Source organism: Idiotropiscis lumnitzeri, chromosome 14, assembly GCF_059441095.1.
Source record: "Idiotropiscis lumnitzeri isolate Australia: NSW breed Sydney's pygmy pipehorse chromosome 14, RoL_Ilum_1.0, whole genome shotgun sequence".
Classification (NCBI taxonomy): domain Eukaryota; kingdom Metazoa; phylum Chordata; class Actinopteri; order Syngnathiformes; family Syngnathidae; genus Idiotropiscis; species Idiotropiscis lumnitzeri.
The window spans coordinates 16,218,508-16,241,921 of record NC_142404.1 but is presented as its reverse complement, the minus strand read 5'-3'; the positions used below and the strand labels follow the sequence as shown (position 1 = coordinate 16,241,921).

At 43.2% G+C, this 23,414-nt stretch overlaps 1 protein-coding gene across 4 annotated transcripts in view; it reads right to left on the bottom strand.

Moving 5' to 3' along the window:
* LOC148323712 (protein TANC1-like) overlaps positions 1 to 23,414 on the bottom strand; it is a 74,686-nt gene that overhangs the window by 4,570 nt on the left and 46,702 nt on the right. For 3 of the 4 annotated variants that reach the window (XM_088314824.1, XM_088314825.1, XM_088314828.1), the window contains 16 exons: positions 17,590 to 17,712; positions 17,158 to 17,439; positions 16,910 to 17,064; positions 15,540 to 15,771; positions 15,241 to 15,407; positions 12,634 to 13,241; positions 11,125 to 11,233; positions 10,878 to 11,000; positions 8,648 to 8,884; positions 8,162 to 8,347; positions 6,993 to 7,071; positions 3,061 to 3,194; positions 2,374 to 2,497; positions 1,567 to 1,742; positions 1,323 to 1,455; positions 37 to 66 (listed from right to left, as the gene is read on the bottom strand). In XM_088314824.1, coding sequence (XP_088170950.1) covers positions 37 to 66; positions 1,323 to 1,455; positions 1,567 to 1,742; positions 2,374 to 2,497; positions 3,061 to 3,194; positions 6,993 to 7,071; positions 8,162 to 8,347; positions 8,648 to 8,884; positions 10,878 to 11,000; positions 11,125 to 11,233; positions 12,634 to 13,241; positions 15,241 to 15,407; positions 15,540 to 15,771; positions 16,910 to 17,064; positions 17,158 to 17,439; positions 17,590 to 17,712 — 2,898 coding nt within the window. The remainder of the gene's footprint in view (positions 1 to 36; positions 67 to 1,322; positions 1,456 to 1,566; positions 1,743 to 2,373; positions 2,498 to 3,060; positions 3,195 to 6,992; positions 7,072 to 8,161; positions 8,348 to 8,647; positions 8,885 to 10,877; positions 11,001 to 11,124; positions 11,234 to 12,633; positions 13,242 to 15,240; positions 15,408 to 15,539; positions 15,772 to 16,909; positions 17,065 to 17,157; positions 17,440 to 17,589; positions 17,713 to 23,414) is intronic. The other variant, XM_088314826.1, reaches the window with a different exon arrangement.

Genomic DNA, 23,414 nt, shown 5'->3' with positions numbered 1-23,414 from the left:
TCACAGAAAGGTAAAAAAGTTACCTAAAGATTGTACCTGATCGATCGTAAGGAGACGTTCTGTGACCTTAGTTTAGTGGCAGCGGGTTGGGAAAGAGTTAGCAGAAGGGAAAAGGGAGAGATCACGCAGATATCCAAATTCTCCTTAAAGCAGCGAGTCTCAAAAGTGTGGTCTGACGAGTACTGCGAGAGCAGAGCTGGGCGAAATGGTTTCATCCGGGAAACCTCAGCGGTTACATTTAAGAGTTCTGTCATTCAATTAGACGTAATTCTTAAAATTGGATAATATTTTGTATTTGTTTAATTATGAATTGTATTAAGTAATTGGTTAATATGATAGCTTCATTAATCACATTTAAAAAAAAATTCCATACACATTTTTACAAACACTTTTGATCCATCTTTACATTAGTGGTACACTTCAGTTGTATTTAACTTTCAAATTCACTATACGAGCATTTAGACAACAAGAAGTGATTCTGAATGAATTGACCAATATTTGAGTACAAAAAAATTCCCCACATTTTTCTATATCCAAGCACAGTCTTAATATTCCAACCGCATAATGTTTACCGTGGCTTACATAAACATTAAACACACCTTTTAGGAATAAAATCTACTTTGAGGTGGTTAAAAAAAAAAAGCTTGAGAACCGCTGCTTTAAAGACTTTCCCGCCATGCAAATGTTTCAGCATGCTGAGAGAAAGTTCAGAAGTTGCTCATTGCAGAGCGCGGCGCAGATAAGTCGTAGCGCCCGATACCGCCCGTATGTCGTTAAGGTGATAAAGTCACATTCTAAACTTAGCCCAGCAGCACATGAGGGAGCAAAGAAAGAGGACACGGCAACACACACACACACGCACACACACGGACACACAGAGTGACCTGCAAGTGAATGGATGCAGTGTTTTTGCGCAGCATTCCACAAAATTAGTGTGAGCTTATTGCGAGAGCCGTGAGATACTGCGCAAACAAAAGACCGAAGCAACTTTTGTTGACATTTCTCAGGAACAATTTTGGCAAAAATGTTTCACACACTCGCACAAGATTGCAGTGTCTGTTTTTGATTGTATTTTTTTTTAAAGGTGATTTTTTTTCCCCCTCATAATAAATTAGGCCCTTTTTAGGAGGAACCATATTTAGTAACTTAAGTCAGAATGGAAACCAATCTTATCTTGCATGACTTCCACTCAACTTATCACATTATAGTCAGCTACAAAATAAATGTAAAAAATGTTGGAACAAAAGCAGCAAAATGATAAAACACCAAAAATTGCATTCACACACTTATATTAGTAGCTTAAAAAAACTAAAACAACCTACCCAGCTTGGCCCCTTTCTTCAGCAGCGTGACCACCACCGACGTGTTCCGACAGCCGATGGCCCGGTCCAGAGGCCTCATGCCACTGTAGTCCACGTGCTCCACCAGCGCCCCTCTTTCCACCAAATACTGGACCTAAAGGAAGCGCCGCGCTCGTTAACGACAGCGGCTGGCTAATTAATCCGCGGCAGTGTGTGTTCAAAAACGCCAGTCGTGTGTGTTTGGGAGTATCAATCGGCCACGTACGATTTCCGCATCTCCGAAAAAGGCGGCCAGGTCCAGCGGAGTTCGTCCGTTTTTATCGGTGTGGTCGATCACGGCGCCTTTGTCCACCAAAAGCTGCACGACGTTCTTATGTCCTTTTAAACATGCCCAGCTGAGGCCTGTCAGACCCTCCTTGTCCATGGAAGTCAGAGACGCACCTTTTGAGACACACAATACTCACAATTAGTTCCCTTTGAAAGCGTTACACAAGATCTATAAAGATCAGGATGGTCCTGGACACAAATAGAGTGGTGCTTTGCCGATCCAATCTGTCTCTAGTTAAAAAAATGGAAATGCAATTATCCACTGTACTGTACGTTAAAAATAAAAAGTAATTATTTTGAAATTTAATGTAAAATTAAACAGTTTGGACGTAGTGATTTCTTGCTTCAATTATTTATTTTCTCAAAGGATGGAAAAAAAAAAGGAAAACCATGACACATGGATGGCAAGAAAATAGGGTGCAATTATATTTTTAGCCACAGGTGGCAGTATCGATTAGAAACTCAAAATCCTGCTGAGTGCAGCTTTAAGACTTAGACTTACTGCATGAATGCTAATTTATTTAGCCAGTCTATGTCGTTTTGCATTGTGTGTTAGCATTAAGCTAGTAGACATTTGTAAGTGATGTGATTTGATTAAATATGTAACGTGGAATTTTTTTTGTTTTATGTTTAAATTCAAGTGGGAATGGCAAATAATTTAATTTCCATCTGAATCTTTTTTTTTGATCCATTCTTTCTTAAAGGATCAACTTGATCATGAAGGGAGTGTCGCCAGGGAGCTCACCTTTGGAGAGCAGAAAGTCAACGGTGCTCAGGTGACCCTCGCAGGCCGCCACCATCAGTAACGTTCTGCCTTGCTTGTCGCTGACATTAATGTCCGCTCCGTGCTGCAATAGCAGCTCTGCAATCTAGGAGAGAGCACGCCAGATTAACACGGCATGGCTGGATTTACACAGCAGGTCCAAATGGGTCAGATTTCTCCTTGCATGTACAATTCAAGTGACAAATATCTGACATGGCTGTGTTGACGCTGACGGAACAGAAACAAATTGCTTCTACATACTGTGGTGTCTTCTAGCAATGAGTATTATAGTTAAGGGGCGTGGTCTAATTTAGATCAGGAGCAGAAGTCCGGTTGGCGAGTTAGTTCAACGTGAGTGTGTGATTGTGAGTAGTGGCCCATAGCAGCGTTCTCATTTTCTATTTACGTTTGACTGTTTAATCTTGTGTGGTTTTTTTTTTTTTTTCTTAGGCTGCCATAACATCGTTTGAATTGTGTTCCTTGAAACTCACAGTGCAAATGCAACCTACGTGAAGAGGGACACTAACACTCTAGTTAGGAGCAGCCGACTGCAAACTCCAATGCTGTGAAGAAGCTTATTAAGCGCACGGCGCTTTCAAGAACGTCACGCAGCGCAACAGAAGTGAGGATCAATGGTTGCCGTGGAAACGGAGGTGACGTGGGTCTCACCTGCCAGTGCCCCTGTCTGACGGCGCAGAATAGCGGAGACACCCCCCGCCGGTTGACCTGCTGCACCGTCACCCCCTGCTCCAGCAGAAAACCGCACACCTCCATCTTGCCTCGGCCGGCGGCTGCTGTCAACGCTGAGGAGCAGACACAGGACACGGCACGCTTTACTTCACAGGCCTCATTTCAGTTCAAAGGCGCACTTGCAAAATGGATGACACAAATGTGTTTATGGCACTTTTTAGTCGTGTCCTGATTTGACATCATTCAAACGTTACTCCCCGGTTTGTTTAAAACAGCAGTTGTTCCCATGTGTGGCCGTATTTTGAGAAGATGAAAGGACCAAATGGGTAGTATAAGCCCTGTGACACACACACACACATGCACACGCACGCACACACATACAGCTGGTTGCTTTATGGACGCAGGATAAATAATATAAAATGTGGTAACTGGAGAGCGGAGCATATTTTATCCTGAACTATCGGCAGTATCAAAATCCACTAAATTAACAACAAAACAAATCGTAACGGAAACTGTATAATGAGGTAATTTATTTTAAAAATAACTATACAGTAATAACACATTTAAATTTAAAGAATTTAGCTCCTTCTGGTGTGTTTAACTTAACCATCAGTATAATACTGTCATGCAGACAAAGACAAATTAGACTTTCACTACTCATTGTGACTCTTTACCAATAAGAATAAAAAGGACGCATGTTAAGTTTTGTTCTACAGTACAGAGGATTTTTGATTTACCAGTTTTGAGATTAAGAACAACATAAAGAAAAATGGTACTCCTCACTCTTGTATTTTAGAAAACCATACACTATCATAACAAAACTAATACTAATAAAATAATTCACAATTGGGGGAATTGAGTATCAGGTGTATGTGCCTTGGCCACCAGGGGGCAGCGTACTACATGATCATACTGCAAGTCGATTTGATGAAACACAGAAGAAGACAACTCATCTCAATTGTTTTTTCTGAGCAACAGATTTCGGTTTGACACCACTGCAACCCAAACCGCTAAACGGTCAAATTAACACCTCTCACACAGTGTGACTCAAAATGGCGAATGCATGTTTTCCCATCGTAGTGAGCGCACCTTCTTGCCAAGGAGGTTCTGAATCACAAGCCGAGAACGTAAACGTGATTGCTTGTTCCGGCCGGAATCTCATTACCATCAAATTGCGCGACCAGAGCCTGAACTCATCACAGGTAAATAACCTGCAAGATTAACTGACAATCTCAATCATGCAAACACTCCGTTCCGGCAATGGCTTCCAATCGGGGAAAATTGCTGGAATTGTCGTGATTTCCTCAATGTTTCTAACAAAGTTTTCATCCCCCGGAATGAATTACATGAGCATATTTCAACGAAAACACACTTATCCTTTGGGCACCTTGAAAGAAAACAAAGGCAATATTAGAAATATTTGCGTCTGTTTTCTTTGAAGCGATTCTCGGCTATGCAAGACGATGCCCGCGAAGCAAATCATCTCTCTTTTGCATAACAGTGAAGCATCCTAAGAGGAAGCTTTAAAAGAGGAAGCGGGCGCAGATGTGCAATCCAATCACCCTCTGCTCAACAATAGAAGACACGCCGGGCCTATTTGCATGGAGATGAAAGGACCGTTTCATTTTCAACAGGTGATACACACCAGAATAGCATCCAATATGAGCCCTTTTGCGCCTTAGCAATAATGTTCAGTTTTGACGACACAGAGACAGAATCAGAGAGATTCTAATGGAACTGTGTTTGCGGTAACTAATGTGGAACTGAATCATACTGAGAGGAGTTTCATTATGATATTACGACCATATTTGATATTTTCTGTAGATTCAACTGAGAATCTGTTGGATCCCAATATTCCGATTGCTGGTAAATGTGCGTTTCTTTTCTTGCCGCTTGCTCATTCAAGGTGCAGCTCGTGAATACTTTTAGATTTAAGTATCAGGTATTGATTGCAAAAGTATTCGGATACAAATATGAGGACAATAAAATGCGCATACGAGGTGCAGTTATTATTTTTGTCCACTAGTGGTCGTCATCTTAACGTTCCACTGTAGTTGCTGTGACTTTTGAGTGTGTATGGCTTGAAAGGGGCGGGGTCTGGTCTGGTGAGTGACGTGGGCGTCAGTGATAAGAGTGTAGACTTGGCTGGCTGTTAATTGCAAAAATTGGAATGTTTCTGTCTTTCACAGATTGTTTTCTTCCAGTTTATTTCGACGCTTAGTGACGATTAATCTTGTAGTATTACTTCATGTTGAAAAATGAGCAAAACGAAGCTTTGAGCGGGAGATTTTGCCACCTTTTCTTGTAAATCGATTATTCGAGTTAGTCATCATTTCAACCCTGTAATCTGCATGAATTTGAATAAAAAAAAAATAGATTTCAGGAAAAACTACAGTTAACGACCCAAGACAGCTGAGTAGCAAGATTCCCTGGTGTAAGCAACACAAGCGGAGCAACAGGATCATTTCATCTGACCTTCAACCTGTAATATGAAGTTCCGGTCTCCGCTAGGCTACGGCACCGCGGCAGCCCATTTCCCACAAATACAGATCGGCACCCGGTGGTTTCTAAATAAGGTCCTGGTGGCAATAGCGATATCAGAGATTGTGGTCATCACAAGGACGTGAGAGTCACTTTGCCTCAGCTCAGTGCTGCCACAGACCTGCAATTTCACTCGGGTGCAGCGGATGCGATTTCGCCAACAGAGCCGAGACGCAAGTGCCAGACTGTGGCTGTAAGTGGCTCCACCAAGGAGGAATATTTGGCATTCCTTTGTCCCCGCGCAGTAACAAGGTCTCACGTCTGTGGCCCTTTCGAAGGGGAAATGGCGTGAGTAAACCGCGGTGCGGACAGACACCCCAGACAGGATGACCCACCTTTTTTTGAACATCCAGAATAAATTAATAGGTTGACTTAAGCCCACACAGTTGTACTTTTCGGGAGAATGTCCCAGGATTTTTTTTCAACATTTTTTTTTTTTTTTTTTTGCTCTGTATCTTGATGAGCGTTTCCTTTGTGTACACTGAAAATGAGGACAGTATGCTGCATAATCGACGTGTTAAATCGGCAAGGAAGGCACTCAGGCCACCCGTCTAAAAATAACCGAATGTATCGATGAACTTATCAGGTTGTTATGAAAACTGATGTGGTTTTTATTTTTATTTATTTATTTATTTTCAGCAGGCGGGGTACACCCTAAAAATTGAACAAAACAACCCAATTTGTGTTGTCTTGTGAAAAATAAAAAAGAAACAAGTTGGGTCAAATTAATTATTTTTTTATTGAGTCAATGGACAGCAAAGGCAACAACAAAAATGTGTCTGCAACGTTTAATGTACTAATTTGTAGAATCTCTTTATTCCAACCCAGCTGTCTTAAACGCGGGTCTAAATTCCATTCCAACATGTCGCGCAATCTGCCAAATGCGTGTAAATAAAGCTAAAGTCGAACATCTTTCAGACAACAAATGATAAAGATGCCTTATCTTGCAACCAGTATGTCATCCTACAAAAACCCCTGAGCCGTGTAAATCTAAGAATCTTAGTGGAACAGATGGAGGAGTGTTTGAAAACGTCTAAAGTGTTGTTGGCCTCCAAATAAATAGCACCAAGAGGAGACAGCGCAGCAGTAATCCAGCGACGTGCTGGAGAACCATTCCTCAGAGAAAATACTGTGTTTACCAACCTCTAAGTAGAAATCCACATGACCACAACAGCAAATGCTTTTACCAGAAAGAACACGACACAAGAACGCGGCGGAACCATAAAAATGCACACACACACACGCACCCCACACACACACACACATTTGGTTTGTAGACCTTCCGCTCGGAAGAGAGGACCAGAATGATAAAAAGGCCGGCTTGTGATAAAATGAAGCATGTGATGTAAAAAAGATGGATGACAACATACCTGTCTCTCCCCACAGAGTGTCGTGGCTATCAATTTGCACGGCGTACTCATTATTCACTGCCAGTAAGCTGCTCACAACCTGCCAGGAAGAAACTTTGATAAATGGCATACTGTTTCAGCATAAGAGATCAAATAAACCGCCGGGACGATATGCTCATTTGGAATGAAAATAATGGGCCGTGGGAACAACGTGGTGGCACAAACAAAACGCCACACTGTGAGGCCTTGGCCTCCTTGGTCTCAAAACAACATGGCGTCTTCTCAGATTGAATCGTTAGTTTTTTTGGGGGGGAAGACCGTATTTGGGAAGAGAGGATTGTGTGGCGTAAAAATGGCAAATTGACTTTTGCAGGAGGGGCTACGATGCCTCCTGAGATTATGAACGCAGGTGAATGGCGTCGCAATGCCACTCATCAAAAGTGCCATGTTGTATCATGTGACCTGTTGACCAAAAATTCTTCCGGGTACTAAGCGAAACCCGAGATATGTCGGCAAACTGTACCAATACACTAACACAAAATATTGCTTTTATATATTCTTTAACAACAAAATGAGCTCTTTACAGAGTTGTAAATGTGTAATAACAGTGTAATAACATGAACAGAACACAAACTGTTGAAGCTAGCTACTTTTATGAGTTCAAATATATATAGTAGTTGAAAAGGTCAATGACCGTTACGATACTGATGCTAATCCTGTTAGCCCATCTATGCCGTTTCCCACGAGGTGTTAGCATTAAGCTAGTGGACTTTTGTAAGGCTAAGTTATGTGGTTCATTAACAGTAAACTTCAACTGTTTGCCGTGTCACAGATTGCACAGTGCAGCCAATAAACGGCTACTCTTGACATCTCGTCAAATCTCCACACTCTTTCCTTTATTCTCGCCCATTTCCACTCTTTGTAAGCGTATGATCTAGCTACAGTGGCCAAGGCCAATTCACTTCTACCGTGATAATCATGTCATGTGGTTCGTGGTTCAATGAAACAATCAATGTGGATGCAAACTGAGGACCCCCTGTATGCATTTCAAATGGACTATTGGGATTGTCTACATTGATTGGCAGCGCATTTTAACAGGCACGCCAGAAGGACGAGAATCCAAGATTCTTCAGCCGCATGTCCTGCAGGTACACTTGGGGGTGAATGATGTGCACACGCATTAAACAGACCTGCGTATGTCCCATGCTGGCCGCTCCTATCAAAGCCTGCTGCAGGGCTCGGCTCTTCAAAGCGCAGTCCTGCTGCTGCCCTTCGGCGCTCCATTCCATCTCCAGCAGGTACTGGATAATATCTGGATGCCCTCGCAGAGCGGCGTGCACAAGAGCGCACTGGCCACTCTTATCTATGTGGTCGACCTGGCAAAAAAAATTATAAAATTGTTAGCTGTATTGCTTCTCACAGGGTCAATTTAGTCTATATCCATCGTCACTTGGTTAAAGAAGATAGCGATGGGATCGAAGTAGGTCAGAGCAAATATTGAAATTCAAATCGCTATTAAAATTTAGTAGAATGCAATTTTTAAAAAGGCAAAGACCCAAAAAGGTACTTAAAGAAAATGTCTACTTACGGAAATGTTATTCATTCATAGGCAACAACTCTAATTGAACAAGTCGGCAAGGAACGTTTGAAACCCCAAAAGATGAACATCAGCTCACCTTGGCCCCACGCTTGCAGAGCATCATGACGAGACTCAGGTGCCCCGCCGCCGCCGAGTAGCACAGGGGGTTCATTCCGTTTTCCGACACCACCTCCACGCTGGCGCCGAACTCCAGCAGCAACGAGGCGATTTCCAGATGGCCGAGGTGACACTGGACGCAGATTACCGGCGCGTTGTTCAGCACCTCCGTGCGGTAATTGACGTTGGCTCCTCCCAGCATTAGCAGACGGCTCACCTGATGTGCCACACGGACAGTCAGCAACATTGAGCACCTCATTTCGAAGTGTAATAAAACTCCAAAACACGAGTCCGGAGTAGCTTTGACAGGCTGCGGCTCAGCCGCAACCCGAACGAGGACAAACGCTATAGAAAATGGATCCGATCAATGATATATGCAAAGACCGGATCTCAACATGTTTTTCAATCAACACCATCACCATGACAACAAGCAACAGCTTCAAATGTGGCTTTTGAAAGTATTTTTTGACCAAGAAGTCGATTTTATACCTCACATTTTTTCTATTCAAGTCAAATCTTTTCGAAATGTTACCTTAGCTTGAACTCGACAGTGTTCTCAAAGTAAAGGGCGGACATTCCACTGAAGCAAACATCAAGGCAGATTTATTTTTTTTCCTCCTTCCCCTGGATGAGAAAAATCAATAATACACGTATAGTACAACAAAGGCGCAGGGCCAAACGAGTATTCCGAGGACAGAATATAAAATATTGTTAATTTGTTGCATCTGAATAGATTTACTCTGACTGAGGACAGAACAAGGTCACGTTTGTAAATGTTCAGCTGCGAGTGTTGTCGCACTCGCGCATAATAACTCACAAATGTATATTGCCGATGACAACAAGTGGAGCGCTAACGCCGGTGACAAGCGGGGGGGGGGGAAGACAATTTATTTAGCCACAAGCCAGAAAGCATCAATCAAAGATAATGGGCTTTCTTCAAGAGGCTAATGTCTCCTCGCAGTACAAACAAAAGAGAGAGCCACGCGGCATCTGAATTGATTGGGAATGTTATTGTTAGAGGTTATACAAACTCTTTGGGATTACTCATTACCAGTAAGCGTATAAGAGGGCACCGACAGGCCCAAAGGCGTGGAATGAATGGCGTTACACTTGAATAGATTGGGTGGCCGGCATCCAATATTGAATTTATTTGTGAAGCAACCGTGTTTTTAAACACATTTTTTTGCCATTCAGGCTACAAAATTTCTCGACGGAGAAGAAATCAGAGGTCCTGCAACAAGAGTCCACAGGTCGATTACCTTACATGCTACACAACTAACAGGACTCATTTGACGGTGTAACGAATACAGCAGATGGCATTTTGCACCGAGGCCAATGGAGTCACGAGGCCCCTTTGCGTCCGCGACGACAGCGCTGACGGTTTAAAGCGGATGCTTTATGAAGTGGGAGTGCACGTTTGACCTTTGTGTATCGACATTTACGACGATGTGAAGGGTGGGGTGGGGGGCTAACGGCGAATGTTTTTCCAGCCCACTTTAAAGTCAAACGTAAAAAAAAAGAGAAAAAAAGATCTAAATAGAGAAGTTACATATTCCCCACTAAAGATTGACTTTAAGGATGATTGGTGATTAATTGATTGTATTTTGTGCCAAGCTATAAACCATCCATTAATAATAATTAATAATCTAAACTAATAAACTAATAATTTAAATTAATAATCTAACCTAAATCAATTTTTACTCGTGTAATTCAATGCAATTTTAAAGGCTGATCTTTTCCTCCTTCAAGTTCAGAAGTTAGCGGAAAATTGACGCTGGTCCTCAAAGGCAATTGTAATTGCTCACAGCTGCCACGAGAGAGAGCGAGGATAATAAAGCATCAACGCCACTCGTCTCGCACGTACGCCATTTCAAACCCGGGTTACATAAACAACTGTAGTTGACTTATTCAACGCAATCAATGCGTTCGTACAAACCGACGTCACACAGGCAAACAAATATGCGTGCTAGCACTTTAGACAAACTGTTTGAGTCAAGAAACCAGGGGTCAGCAACCTTTTTGAAACTGAGAGCTACTACTTGGGTAGCGATGTATGTGAAGAGCTACCATCTTGATCAGAAAAAACAAAAAACGCAACTAGACTACATTTTCAGTGAACAACAGACGAGAGGTTCCAAATTAAGAGAAGAAAATCGTCAAATCTGCAAATTTGTTCGCTGCACAAGAGTCTTGTTTTCCACAAGTCTCACCTTCACATTGGGAGTGTAGAGGTTTCTCAACGAGGCTAATGCTGCAGAGAGGCCGTCGGCACTGCAGCTGATCCACAAAGCCTGCAGCACGCTGGACGACACGCCCGTTCTCTTACTCAGGCCCTGCCACACACAGACAAAACACACTTGTAGACATCTCTGTGCTTCTTTGCTTTTTTTTTTTTTTTTGGGGACAACCACAGTCAAAAACACCGGGAGACAGATTTTTTACTGGTATCTTTCCTACCTTGAAGATGTGTGCCTTAAGAATGTGGTGTCCCAATTCCATGGTCTGCTGCCGATTCAGTTTCCCTTCTTGACGGGACAGCATGAATGCAATGAGAGCGTGACCGGTCCTGTGCGACACAATAGGACAGTGTTGCCCAACTTCAATTGAGTCAAGGCACCCATTTTGATATCTCACAGCACACCATCCACCAAACATGTCCCCAGAAGTATGAAGACGCAAATATGGATGACGTCTCAATTTAGTCACAAATGGAAACAAAAAGCTGACGCTGCAACTGATAAATACGTTTTATGGCGTTTTATTGTTCTGCCTGTCACTATTCGGCCTGGTTGGATGAATAAAGGTCTGTGACGGCACGTGGTAAACATTCAAAGGAGCACTTCATAAGGTATGTGCCGTATCATTAAGCGATGGAAGGCCCAGCGTTTCGTCTTGGAGTGTCATTAAAGGGACATGCATGATTGGAGATGACGATGATTGGGTTCAAATTCTCTGTAGTCCGAGACACAGGCGCAACATCGCAGCTTTTATCTGCTTATTCATCGCGTCTGCCAAATGTCCAGCTTTTGTTTTAATGAATGATTAGAATTATGAAACTCTGCTCTGGTGGACTTAGGAATCTGCTCTTTGTGAGCACAGATAATGCGGAAGACCCCGGGAGGGGAAAAAGCAAACACAATTGATATAATCTTGTCGACATTTTTTCCTAAAGGCTTTTTAAAATCTTTTGCTTAGGGTTGAGAGTGCAGCTGTTATTTCTTATCACTGCTGTCAAGATTTTTATTTGACTGTTTTTATGTTATTATCAATCTTTTTGTTGTATTTTTTCCTAAAATAGTATTAGTCTATAAAAACTTTTTTTTTGGGGGGGGATGCAGCTACAACAGACTGATTTTGCTTTGTAACAGACTTTCATGAATTCTACTTACAAATTAGCTTTCAGAGTCAGACACGTTATTGCGAGATGGAGGCAACGAACTGGCAGTGCACAAAGACCTCACAAAGAAAGTAAATTTTCAGGTGTTTTTGTACAGGTATTTTGCAAAATGAGAAATGTACGAGCCTGGCATAAAAGACAAAAAAAAATGAGAATGATAGTTCAGCAATAGTGAGGTGAAAAAAAACGTTGCAAAAACAAATCGTTCACATTCCATCTTACCATACTTCATGTGCTCATACGATACAATACTGTAAAGCGTGATTCTTCTTACACGGTACAAAAAAAATGTGTTTTGTCAGGAGACAATGGGGAAACTTGATTTGAGATAAGCGTGATTTGTTTTTTGCAAACTATTTGCATATTATTATTATATTAGTGCTTAACGTCGCTCGGTTCGAACGTATTGAACCACGAAAACATGTTGCGGTTGTCAAGGAAGAAGCAGATTGCCCCGTTTGTTGTCGCTAATCGATAACATCCTTATCAAATTTCACTCACATAAAACGAGTTGCCGATTGTTGCGCAATCTCACAATTCGTATTTGACCGCGTCTTAAAAGCACTAACCTCGGGTCACAGAGGAAATCGGTGCTCTCGCCGTCAGCCCTCCACACGAGCCACTCTCTGAAGGACGGGTGGCAAAACATGCGCGTCTTGTCGCGGCGTCTGATGAGGAAGCCCGACAGCAAGTCCATGCGTTGCTGGAAGTCCTGCCAGGGCAGCTCCCCTTGGATGTCGCCGGCGTTGATGGCGTGGAACAGCTGCTCGTCGGTCATTGGGTGCAGCGAGGCCAGCGCCACGTTGAGGATGGGCAGCGAGCGCTCGAAGGCCGAATTGGTCATGAACTTCATGTTGCACTGCAGCTGGTAGAGCTCGGCCAGTGAGACGGGCACCACCTTGTAGCTGGAGCTCTTGATCACCAGGTGGCCCCTCTCGAAAAGATCCAGGGTGAGCTTAAGATACAGGTAGGAGCCCTGACTGCGGGAGATGAGGTGGCCGCTTAGCTTTCCCACGGTCCCTGGATCCGCTTTACCGTTGAGGCTAATGTTGTTCATGATGTCTTTGCTGCCACTGACGCGGTACTGGATGTACGCGTTGAGGTCGTTGCTTATCTCTTTATTGTCCGAAAAGTCGTCCAGCGAGATCTTGGAGAAAGGCAGAAGGCCGGTGATCTCCTATGAAACATGGGTAGTAAATATAGAATTGAGTCACTATAAAAGCATGACATTAAAATCATAAAAGAGCAGAGCATCTCTCTATGGTTTCAAATATTTATCAGCTGTGAAATCAGTAAGTGACTTGTACACATTGGGAACTTACTTGGCAAGCATTTGCCTCTGAATGTGACATTGTTTTTGTCTTCTTTTCATTCTATCGGCAATGTGTGGAGAAAAGTCAAGAGGAAAAACCTTGGAGCATTACCAGCCCATAATAATGTCGTTATAAACAAACAAAAGGACAAAAGCTACGCTGATGAAAACAAAACCTCCTTAGCGAAAGTAATTGAATGTTTTCCTGTAGTTCAATCATATTCAGCATGACCAAACAGAAACAGACTTTAGGGCAGAAGACATCCTAAGGCTATGAGTAAGGAGTCAGACTTTTTCTTTTTTTTCTTAGCGTGTGATAAATATCAGAGGAGCAGTCGGCGAGCAAACACACTGAGCCTTCCGGCTCGAGCTGACACTAGTGACTGGATGAAATGTTGACATCAAATAGGGATCCATTGAAACCGATTTTTTGGGGGGGAGGAACGAGTACTTGTATGCCAAATACTAACACTTTCAAATGCCAGAAATTTCATTTAAAAGTAGCATGGAATACAAGGTATTTTACTAACTGCAGTATCTCAGTCTGAACACTAGGGGGCACTCCGTAAAATAAGCACGTCGCAAAGAGACAAAGAAGAATGTCGTCTCGGCATGTTACCTCTGCAAAATAAAGTCAGTAGAAAGAAATACAAGACTGCTTCTTGAGATTCCCACAAGTTATAAAATAAAAATGACAGCAGAGCTTACGTGATACTTGATCACAGTATCGTTTCTCTTTCCTCAACATGCCACATCGCAATGTGTCACCTTGCCCGTCGGCTTTGACAAACTCCGTCACCGCCCGAGCGTAGTTCATCATCCATTTGGCGGAGCATAAATTACAGTCGGCTAAAAGTGTTGTCATCCATGTTTATCTTAAAGTATATGTCTCGCTGGTGAGGTTGTGCAGGTGTTGGTGTCGCTGAGGAAGCCAACACACACACACACACGCACGCACGCACGCACACACACACAAAGATGCACAGCAGAGGTCTGAGCCACCATCTACATTTCAATCTTTGTCCTGGGGATTGCTGGAATCAATGCATCCTAATCCTCCTCTCCTCTTCCTGTCAGGCGCTGGCGTAACATTGCTCGGCGAGATACCGCCGCTCTCATAAAACAAACATATGTGTACAGCCGTACACATGTAGGACTCACTCAGCGCTAATCCACTGAATGGATGCAGTGATGTTGAAACTACATGCGAGTGGACGTCGCCATGGACCAGCCTCCTCTATTATCTGTGATTAATTCCCCCATTTATTTTCCAACTAAACAAAATATGACAATCTTTATTCAGAGCGCAGAGGCATTCCTTAATAAAAACAAACAAATGGAACGACTTTTTGGGTTTTGCAGAACAGCGTCTTCTGAAGAGGAATAACTTTGATTCCAAATGTCACTGAGTCAAAACTCTCTCTCTCATTGTGTCTTAAATCTCGACAGAGAATATTACAGGGAGGTTGTGGAAGGAAGGAAATCAAGTCTTTCAATTTCAAGCAACAGCTGTCTGAACTGTTAAAAAAAAAAAAAACAGCCATTGTACAGCTTAATCCTCGTATTCATCCATTTTCTAGACTGCGTAACTTGCTCCTGGTTGTGGCGAGCTGAAGTCTATCACAGCTGACTTGCGCAAAAGACAGACGACAGCCTGGAGTGCCAGACAACAATTCACACAACATTCGCACAATCACTAAGTGGAAACTGAAGCGAAGCGTCTTGCAAGATGTCAGCAGAGTGAACCGTTGCACCGTCAATGACTCACAGTTTAATGATACGTCAGTTCACTTTTTCTTCATCCTGCCCCAATATCCAAAAAAGAGTCAGCCCCATCCGATATTAGTCATGAGTTGTTCCTTACCAGCAAGCTGACACGGACGGTGACCACCAGTTTAAGCCAGGGAGGGAACTTGGTTATGATCTTTGTAATGAAGGAGGCGATGGTGTCTCCATAGTCAGGTTTATGGAATTCAGCTTCGTTCAATCCGTCAATCAAAATGATGAGATTCTCCTCCGGAATCTTCCGCTCTGGAAAGGCATAATCATAAAGATTTAAGGCCGTGAGATGCGTCAGTCACGTTTATATAAATCACATCGATGATGTCACTTTCACAAAGTCCAAAGCTGACTTATTAAAACATCCAACGGCAATGGTTTTACCTTTACGAAGGTTGGCCAGAGGCTCAAGGACGCCCCTTCGGAAAGCGGCCATGGGGTCCTGGACGCAGGAGCGCAGACTGAGCATGCTCTGGAGGTGGGGCTCTTTCAGCAAGAGTTCCCGGTATGAATTCAGTTGGTGTGCTCGGCACAACAGGGCGGCGATGCTGTGCACAAACTCTGGGACCAAACACGTGTATGTGTTGTCTGCTTGGCAGTAATGATAGGCCACCACCTGCAGCACAACAAGACATCGAATGTTAGATGAAGCGAGTCGACTCCTGGCCGATGCAGGAAATCAATCCTGGGTGAGGCCAGAACATTTTAGACACTTTGAAGATCGGGATCGGACACAGAATGCAAATCTGTCCCAATACGCGTTCGTGAGCAGATCTCCTTTGCCGAGATGTTCGAATGCGCTGATTAGACTGCATGATAATTGCACAGGTGTGCCCGAGGGTGCAGACCATAAAAGGAAACTCTAAAACATGCGACAAATGTGAAGAGGATGGATTTGATATCTCAGCAGATTTGTGAGCAACACGAGAGAAAATCAGGAATTTGTTTGCATTTTATTTTTGTTCAGTATGGCCTGGCTGGAAACATAATGACCAAATTTGTCATCACAGAAGATATAGTGGTCTTTTGAACCCAATCTGATGAGAAAAATATCACAGTGTGCCTAATTAAGAAAACCGCAAAGCTCTTAATCACCTCAAATAAAATCTAAAAAAAAAAATTAAAAAAATCCCAGGTGGACTTTTGATTCTGAGAAGGCCACGGAAAGATTGTAGAACTGAAAGAAGGAAGGTGGATGCCTGAGGGGGGCATAACACGGTCCTAATTATACTCCAACCTGGAGGAGCTGACACACTTTCAGGGTCAGCGGGCGAGGGTGAGTTGGCAGCTGACCTGTTCCTCGGTTGGATATTGTCTCCGTTGCTGAGTCATGCAACTTTGACCAACTTCTGCACTAGTCACAGACTACTAATCCCAAACTAGCAAAGTATCACTCTTCATATTTTTGTGTGTTCGAAATGTATTAATTTAAAAAAAAACAAAAAACTAAATCAACCAAACAATGGTTCGTAAAAACAAGGCGCATAAAAAAAAAAAAACAGATGAAGGTTTACTTATCTCCACTTTATCACGCTGAACCAAACCCAACTCCGCTGACATGGTTAACCAATACGAGCGAGCTTAAGACGGTGGCTTTTTATTACATGACGAAGGGTCCAATAACACAGCTCACTATTGCCTCTTGAGGAACAGCACCTTAATCTGGCTCTAACAAATGATCCCAATAACAACAATTTGTACCTTGAACCCACTGACCCCGCCCCCCTCCTCTCAGTACTTTAGCCAAGATGTACCTTTGCAGCCAGCCGTTTGACAGCCTCCTCCCTGCGGCGCTGCATTTCAGGCGTTCCGGGACAGCTATTGGTCCTTAACGTATTCGTTGCACTCGACGGGGGAGTGGGCTGCAGGGGCTGGCTGAGAGGAAGTTCTGAGCTGGAACCAACACCACCTAGAAAAAAAACAAACGGCTCACTTAGTTGCTCTTTCACTTTTGGCAATCATTTCGGTCGAATTTTAGAGCAAGCATCGAAATGTTGAGTACTTTTCGGAGAGGCATTGGGACTGTTGGATGCAATCTGTCGCATGCGTCCGCCGTGGCAGCTCAGCGCCACCAGCCGGGAGATGATGGCCGTCTTCCCGTAACCCACGCTGCCCACTATCACGGCGCCGTGGCTCTCGGCGGACTCGCCGTCCTTCAAGACGTCCTCCAGCTTGTGGAAGAGCCAATCTCGGCCCACGAACACGGAATCCATGGTGATGCTGGGCACCTCGAACAACAGCGGCTTGAGCATGATGTCCACCGGTTTATAGGGAGAGAAACGACCTGCGCAAAAGGTCACGGGAAAAGGAAGCAGCACTGAAAACATTCCGTTTTCCATTAGCCAGAAAGGTCTCAAGTTGAAATTGGGTTCTAATCCAAGCTGGGTTTACCTCCGCAGATTGCATGTACAGTAATAAGTCGTATTGCAGTCACCTTTGGAGTCGTGAGGTGGCCTTCCCCCTGTGTTGTGCCAGGGGAGGCGAATGGATGTCCGCAGCGGCGTGTTGCGCTGTTCATCGAGATAGCTCAGGTCTTCCAGCTTTGTGGAGCTGGTTGCTATCGATACAGAAGAAAAAAAAGTGAAGAAAACACTCGGGGGGCATCTTGATTTGCTTTATCGCAACGGTAAAACGCAAAGTAGAGAAATAAACAATCCAGAGTGTGGTTTTATAGCACATTTGCTGTCTCTATGTGGAGATAAGGACACTTTTGTGGCTTGCTGACGAGAACGTGAACGGCGACCATTATGATGCGGCGGAATAGTATCCCCAAGTCCAACCTTAAAAAGGCTTTGGGCACACCCGACGCGACAACTGGAAGCTTTCTCGTCCATAAAGATGGTGATTATAATGACTTTTAAGTGCATCTATCCTTTGAATATTCTGAGAAATTTGTGATTTAGAAGTGTTGTCGGAAGACATCCCCAGAAAACAGACAAATGCAGGCGCGGCAATTGCGAAATTGAAATTATTTGGAGGAAATGCAAAGCTTGGCATGACAACAGATGATCAAGCGAAAAGATCTGAGATGGTCCTCGATGAGACTTGGGTGACTAAAGTCAAGGAAACAAAAGGCTTCAAGACAATTTAATGACGGAACAAAGCGACAGAAAGCCGAAAAAAATCTTGGCTGTTAGCTTTGCGGCCTCAGCAAACAGAAAGAGGTAACTTTTTTTTGTACTTCTAAAACTGACAATAGCATGCTTTAGTGTGATTAAAAATTAGCAGCAAATGTGTATACAGATCTCCAGCTTTCTGATAAGAGAGCCGCAAAGGCTGGTCGGGAGCTGATTGACTGAAAGGCAGGCCGACTAAATCTGCCAAACGACCTTGTTGAATGCAAAAGACAAAGAGGCCAACGGCACAAAATAGAGAATATGAACATGACCACGCCATGTCTCTCCATATTTAACACAACCTTAGCGTTTAGTCTAATTATGATCATGCTGCCACATTTGACCTCATACAAACTTTCTGCTATGGTATCCATGTAACATGCATTAAATTTAGACTCCGTTAAAATAGTTGCCTCGAAGCTGCAAATTTGCTCTGGCCTTCGTCTGTGTGGTGAATGGATGAGGTGCTAATTCCTCTCTTGCAGTATGCACGTGTTTGTGGATCTGGTTTTGGATTGCCAGAGTCCTCTGCTGCACGTGGAGATGCTATCTGTTGGGTGCATTTGTGCAGTTGCTGTTTTTTTTTTTTAATGTTACACAACATTATGCTCTCTGGATTGATGGATGTCAAAATCTGAACATCTGTTATCTCATTCTTAAGTGTTTTAAAAATTAGAATCATGTTAACTGGTCAACCAGAACAAGTTAGCTTAGCGGCTAGCAATACCTCAAGTAGTTCCAGAGAAGCCGGGAAAAAAAATTTTTTTGTTTTTTTTGCACACACTTTTTTTTTGTGTACGGGCTAAAAGCTGGTTAAAAAAATTCTGCATGGTCTGACGTGCCTGACGATATTTCAACAATTTTTTTTTACAGTATATCGCTAATTGCGTGCACGCCACGCACCCAATGTGACCTATCATCCATCGTTGGTGCTCACCTAACGATGACCGAGGCATCTTAAAAAGGTCAAATAACAAGTTTATCCATAACTGGTCTGATGATGAAATTGCCAAGTGTGCACAGCATATTTTTTCCTGCTTTGATCAGCAGAGGATGGAGCGTGAATGGTGAGGGAGAAGCTAGCTTCTTGTGTGGAAAAAAAAATAAAAATACAGCTCAATAAACCCTCGTCTCAACACTGACCTCTGATTTTCTCAGCTTCTACTTTCCCCGCAAACAGAGGTTATATTACCTTTGCCTCTTATACGAGCGTGGGGGGAAATCATTTCTAGCGAGCCGCAGAAATGTTGCAGAGGACTGCTAAACAGTCCAATACTCTCCCTCAGCACGTTGTACAGAACAGACCGCACGTCATATGTAAATCAAACCACAATCAGTCCAATGCCAAACACGTCACAGTGAGTCATCATTTAAAAGACTGTCAGTGTTATACTCTGGGAATGGATTTTAAGAGACCAAAATATGCTATTACTGCTCCCAAATTAAATATAAAATATGTGGTCGCGGAACTAAAATCCACAGGTGAGCAAGACGGCGAGCCAGCGACACGTGCTCCGACCTGTTGAAGGGCAGAATCAAAACCAGCCAGCAATTTCGAGAGCCGATCACAAAGAGCTCAACTCTTCCCATCTGTAATGTCCAACTAATTAAAACCTTGTTCACCGACAACAGAATAAAAGAGGAGGGTGATGTCATTGCAACTTTCATGAAAAGTTGGAGAGGAAAAAAAAAAAAGAGGACAAAGCACGCTTGGTTAAATTGTCAAGAACAGCACAGCAGCGCCCATTCATACAAATTGAACAAACGAAATTCGGAGCAAATCGCGACTTACATCAGCAGCAGGAGTGATGCAAATTCGAGGAAAACCCTCCCAGTTTTTTTTCCCGCAGCATCGAGTAGGCCTGTACGCAAGTGGGGTTGCAGCTCCTAAAGCTAAGTCCCCAGAGAGGGCTCCCAGTGGATGAGCTCAGTGAGGCCACAAAAGCAATCGCTGTGCCCCACTGCCCCCCCCCCCCTCGTGCAGGCACAGTGACAGCATTCAGCTGCTGAGTGGAAGGCTCGGCTGCCCTCACTCTCTCACTCGGGGTCACTGAATGAATGTGACGCTTTGCAGAAGAGTGTCACCATGCCAGCCCTCGCCACCAGCATGCACGTATTGTACTTGTGTACACCGTTCGGGAAGGCTTGCGGCAGAGGATGATCCGCGGGATGCACTGATGGAAATATAAAAAAAAAAAAAAAATTTAAAAAAGAAGAGACCACTGGTTTCCAGTGGTTAATTTGATGGCCCTGGCAGGAGTCGGGCAAGGTTTAGAGAGAGGCTTATGAAAGAAGAGCGTGTGGGACAATTAGGAGGACACACAAGTTTAGGGTGGAAAGCAGGATGAAACCAAGCATGGCAACTACGGCGATTAGAGGAGCTTCGTGCTAGAATGCTTTCGGGATGGATAAAAGAAGGAACTTACTTCTACATGCTCTTTCTTAAATGACCGATTCAGCATGATAACAATTTTTCCATTTTGAAAAATCCATCCAGTAATCTTCCACGATTTTATACAGGCCCAACCTACTCCATCTCCTTTTCGACTTTCTCTTGAAGCACACTTTTCATGTGTGCCGGTCCGTGTCTGCAGGATATTCGCAGTTAAGAGCAGACACACGTCATATTTTTTCTCTTACCTAATCTCACGGAACTACATTTAGACTCCTTTTTTTTTATTATAAAGCAGTATTGTGATGAGATTCAAGGAAGACACAAGGAGCAATAAATTAACGAGAGCCTCCAGCGATGACTGCTGATAAATAATTACTGCATCTATATTGAATGCAGTGGCCGTGCGATTTGGAGTTCAACCAATATATGCCTTATTTTCCCCGAAGGTCGTGGGTGAATTTTTTAATTTATTTCCAACTTAATGTACTCCTTCTGTCATCAGATGTGTGTTTCAAGTTACTTATCACTTATTGTGATTTTAACCAGGGTTGAGTTGAAAAAAAATGGATATATATCGAATTTAATTGATTTTTTTTCATAGCTTGATATCGATTCATAAAACCATATATCGATATTTTTATCTTCCCCCATAAATTGACATGACTTCAAATGTAAATGGCAGAAGCAGTGAAGTCCGGTTGTTGGTACGACACTGTCAGTGTTATCTTATAAAGCCTTCAATTTAAGCTAAAATTCTTGTTTTCTTCCAATGTGGGAAGAAACCAAGGCACCCGAAGAACAGGCGAACTCCACACAAGAATGCTGAAGCCTGGCCGGCTTTGAAGGCCTAACCTCAGAACTCAGCTAACCACTCGTTCACTGTGTCGCCCTTCAACCAAAATATTCCGGGAAAATCTGAGTTGCTGCACTTCCGGCACTTCTAGTACAATACAGCATGTGGAAGTCAACTTGAAGATGAAATTTCACCGTCATTGTATTTATTTATGTTCCTTTTTGGTTTATGTTTTCTTTTACATGTTTTTCTTCCCCTAACTGCCTTTTATATTAATGCTGATTCCAACAACATAATCCCCCCCCCACCATTGGCTCAATAAAATGCCAGCAATGTTTTGTACATGCTGTCGCTCTTCGCCAGTTATTAAACCGCCGGGTACCGTCCATCGGACTTAACTAGGCTCTACTGCGACAGCGGTTAGTTGACAATGCGCCCCTTTAAGAGCGAGCCCGGCTGCGGTGACACAAAGAATTCTCGGAGAAAGGGACGTTTCATCAGATGTCACTGTGACCTTTTTTGGAAAGAGCTGGGCGTTTTATTTGCGCCGTTTTTCCCCGTCTCAGTCAAACCACGAAGTTCATGACAACGGCAATCCATCACAACACACTTACGATGAAGGCCCGTGTCTTTAAACAAGGTGACACGGTTTGAGATGACAACATTCATGGTCGAAGAAAGAACAAATTAAAATACTTGCTTGAGCAGCTTGAGTCAATTAACGGCGCGATGTCCTTAAATACGTCACGTATCAGGTGAAGATGACTTCAGTCCTTCTAATAAAACACACATGTGCGCGGCAATCAAACGTGACTGCAGTTGACACACATGTGAGCGCTGATCAATTATTCATGACCTTGTCAATAATGAGCAGGCAAAGCGCTGACGCGGCCTGACAAATGATTGCAGCTTTGACAAATACAATGTAGAAAACAGTAGACCTTGGAAAAGGAAGAAAACGCAAAACAGAGCGAGCTCTACCTCACTCCGGGCACGACCACAAAGCTCCACCACAGATGAACTGGAAAAGCATTCCGCAGCCACTCTGAGCCCTTATACTCCATATATTTCAACTGCAAGCAGCTCACACTTAAATATGGGATTCAAGCGGTAAAAGACAACAACAATATGGCTTCTTGGCTCTTAAAAAAAAAAAAAAAAAAAAAAAAAGCTTCAGCAATATGTAATTCTGTGTAACTACAGTGTAATTAAGAGAACAAGAATCCAGGACAGGAAACTCAATAATGGTAAAAACAATCCTCAAGTAACTTATTTTTATTTGTAATGACCAGTATTGATTGCTGAAAATGAAAAGCACCTGTGTGTCCAGCTATCAACAAAATCTGATTAACAATGCAAGTTATCATCATCTGCATGCCAGCTTTTTGTGCGTGAAGACACTAGTGAAGTAATTAATCTAAGATAGAATTCTTTAGCGGAATTTGATAGCCGAACCTCATTTAGCCTGTTCCCATACCTTCAATAGAGAATGGCAAAACTTGGGACGAGTTTGTTAATGCAAAAGCAACAAAAGGTGGAGGTGTGAAACCGTATATAAGCATTTCCCCTTTGAGACCCCGCCCACCCCACCCCCGAATCCCATCATGCGGTTTCCTGTCTAATCAATTGTCTGTGTCTTCCAGCATTACGTGAAATGTTTTTTTTGTTCCATTTACGTGTAGGAGGGGATAAAACGCAGCGTTTGAAACCTTCAAGATGCTGCAGGTCCACATGTCGACTTGTCTGACCTCTTTACAAAGGCAATCAACTGCGTAAGTTACTTTGTCTTCAAGTATATATTGCACGTATTCTCAATCAAAACAAGTCATATTTTCCACAACACACAAAGCGAAGATGGTTCTTCTCAGACAGATAATCTAATCGAGCAAATAGGTGCTGCCAGGCAGAAGGTGAGATATGAGGATTGAGATCCAAAAGCGCAGGTGCTGGCACGT